This window comes from Gavialis gangeticus, unplaced genomic scaffold, assembly GCF_001723915.1.
Source record: "Gavialis gangeticus isolate Ggan-Ray unplaced genomic scaffold, GavGan_comp1, whole genome shotgun sequence".
Taxonomy (NCBI): domain Eukaryota; kingdom Metazoa; phylum Chordata; order Crocodylia; family Gavialidae; genus Gavialis; species Gavialis gangeticus.
In genome coordinates this window covers 23,162,314-23,165,217 of record NW_017729014.1, presented here as the reverse complement: position 1 = coordinate 23,165,217, position 2,904 = coordinate 23,162,314, and the positions used below count along the sequence as shown (strand labels likewise).

General features: G+C 47.3%; 1 protein-coding gene across 1 annotated transcript in view; it reads right to left on the bottom strand.

Annotated features, from left to right (window-relative positions):
* Positions 1-2,889, bottom strand: part of YBX1 (Y-box binding protein 1) — a gene marked incomplete at its 5' end in the record, with an annotated part of 16,199 nt that extends 13,310 nt beyond the window's left edge. The window contains 1 exon segment of the mRNA XM_019511580.1: positions 2,708-2,889. Coding sequence (XP_019367125.1) covers positions 2,708-2,889 — 182 coding nt within the window.
* Between the last annotated feature and the right edge of the window lie 15 nt (positions 2,890-2,904).

The window sequence follows — 2,904 nt, the reverse complement described above, 5'->3', positions numbered from 1 at the left end:
CAATACTCCAGCTGTGGCCTGACCAGTGTTGCCTAGAGGGGGAGGATCACCTCCTTGGCCCTGCTCGAGATGCGTCTGTGGATGCACGACAAGGTACGGTTAGCCCTGCCAGCCGTGACCTCGCATTGTCAGCCCATGTTCATCTTGGAGTCAATAATGACTCCTAGCTCCCTTTCTGCCTCTGTGCTCTCCAGTCATCTTCAAGCAAACCCTGTAATGGCCTAAAAGCAATCAACTAGAACACAATCCTAAGCATGTGCAAGATAAGAGCCTGTAAGTGATAAAGGACCGTTAAAAAGCTTTAACTACAGTTCTACTCTAGGCAAACTTAATTAGATCAGTGGTCCATCAAATCCAGGATCCTGTCTGACAGTGGCCAATACCAGATTCTTCAACTGGCCACACAAACATTTTTACAGTGGCCAATTAAGAAATAGTATTCCCAAAGGGAGAAGATTTACTTGTAAAAAAAAAAGCCTTTACAAATCAGTATACTCTTTCTGGATAAATTATTAACTTGTAGATGACCTGATTCATTCCCAAACTCACTGCTTCAAATTATGTTTTCTAACTATGAGATCCACAAACACACTCCCTTTTAACAAATCTGGGTTTGTAGTTAGCTGGTGTCATTTGAAGCATCTCGTAACGTGAAGTAACCGAGTACTCAACTTCCTCCCACCTTACTGCTTATCTTGTTGAACTACAAATCTTTTCAACTTCTTCATAATGCAAAGTTTGAAGAGGGACTGGTTAAACAAGGACTATAGCCCAACTTCATGCAGAGCAGATCTGCTGATCAAGACAAAGCTCCAGAGAACTTTTTATCAAGTGGCATTAACAGAATGCTAAATACTTCAGCTGCAATTGCAGATAAGCAACTGGGCTGCAACAAATGCCCTTCTGAACCACTTACTATTTATGATAACTGTGAGAAAAAACAATAACAATTTTTTTTTTAGGACTCAGGCCAACACTCAAAGTGAAAATTCACTTTAAAACACAAAATAATTAGAAAGAAAGCAGCAATGTTCTCTTTAAGCCAGCAAATATTTCCACCAAAGAGGAATGATCTGTATGGCAAATATATTCACAGAAAGGTATAGCTAGATGCAAGAGCACTAAAATCACCCCACACCTTTTTTTAGGGATTTTTTTCCCCCCTACAGTTAACTAGCTAGAGCTCAGAACTGTGGAAATGCCCTTTAGTTCCTTTTCTCAGGCTGCAGCTCTTCTCTTGCAGTCCTGTTAACATGAGATCATGCTGGGATTCTCATTAAAATGACAACCCAGGGGATCAAGCAGCTGCCCAACGCACGTTCTGAAACATTCAGATGCCTTTTAACTATCAGTTGTCACTTTCTTGCATTGTTTCTTTTCTTCAAGTGTGTAGTTCAGCTTTCCCTACAGAACCTGCAAAGTACAGTTTTACGTGAATTTACCAAAAGCAGAGTTGCCAGAACTTACAACTTTAGCACCAAACAAGCTATTATTCAAGGTTCAACTACAGAAGTTGGCAACCACACAGGAAATTCAACTGGCAAGGCATTTAAGTTGCAAAATGTGACAATCCAATTAAAAAGTTGGGATCATGAAATGTAGTAGTACAGTCAATTTTTCAAATAATAAGATCAGTCCTACCCACCCTCTTCTGGAAAAAGCAGGCCTTCAGTGTCACTTCATGACATGTCTACCTCTGCATAATTAGGAATTAAAAGCCACACTTCAGCTGTAATTAAATACCTCTCTTTCATTTGTGTCATAAGCCTTAGGATTCAGGAAATTCACGTTTCCGTACCACTCAGCCTTATAACCTCAAGATCTTACCAAGTTTGGGAGGGAAGGGCAGGACAGTAACTTGCTAAAAGCTCCTGAGCAGTTGGGCAGGAAGTAATTATAGCGAGCCTGTCTGTACAATTAAACAGACTGCTGCCCACGGCTATATATTGTAGTGTTTTATGTTACTTGGTTGAGTGAGCAATTCCAGCGCTGGTACTGTAAGGCGCACCCCGCTCTGGAAGGGGTGCACAGGTTAGCAGCTACGTAGCAGCACTGCCAAGGCAAAGCCACGCGGAGCTGTCAGGGTGTCGGTGACAGCCCTGGCAGCAGCAGGACTCTGCTACCAAACTGCATTTTATTAACACACAATTATTTCAGCACCACTGCCAAGTCCCTGCTAGACGGACCTCTGCAGACTGTCACGGCTCCGTTTTATGCTTCAAAAATTCAGAATATTCTCAGAAGTGAGGAAAGCTCCAGAAACCCCCTTCATATTGCAACCAAAACAGACGTGGCCTAAAGCTTCTTGACGCTGTTTCAAAAGGCTTCCCGCAGACAATGCTTAGTCTAGGGCCTAAAACCGCACTGGGCTTTAGTCCTTCGTAACCGGGGCGCTAGGGACCCGAGTTAAACTCCATAACCCGCGCGGCGCAAATCGTTAACAAAAAAACCCGCACGCCTTCCTCCTTCCCACAGGCCGGGCCCGGCCGGCTTTGCCTAAAGCAGGGGGCTCGGAGCGCGCGGCGGCCGCGCTGCAAAGGACGGAGGGCGCGGCACCCACCGCTCGCGTCTCCGTTCCGGCCACCGACGCGCGGTTCCCGCGGCACGTGACAGCGCGTCAAAGGCGGGTGAAGGAGGAGACAGAAGAGGGACACGCGGAACACGTCCGAGCCGCCGGGCAGGGCCAGCGAGGCGCCGCGCCGCTCACCTGTTGATGAAGCCGTAGCCGTTCCGCACGTTGAACCATTTCACTGTTCCCAAAACCTTCGTTGCTGCAAGAGAGAAGGAGGAGGCGGCGGTGGGGCCGGGCCGGGCCGGGCACGTGGCGGCCGCACACAAAGGCCGCGCGTGGCGGACATTTTGAGGCTGAGGCGCCGCCCCGCCCCGCCCCCCCCCGCGCCACGC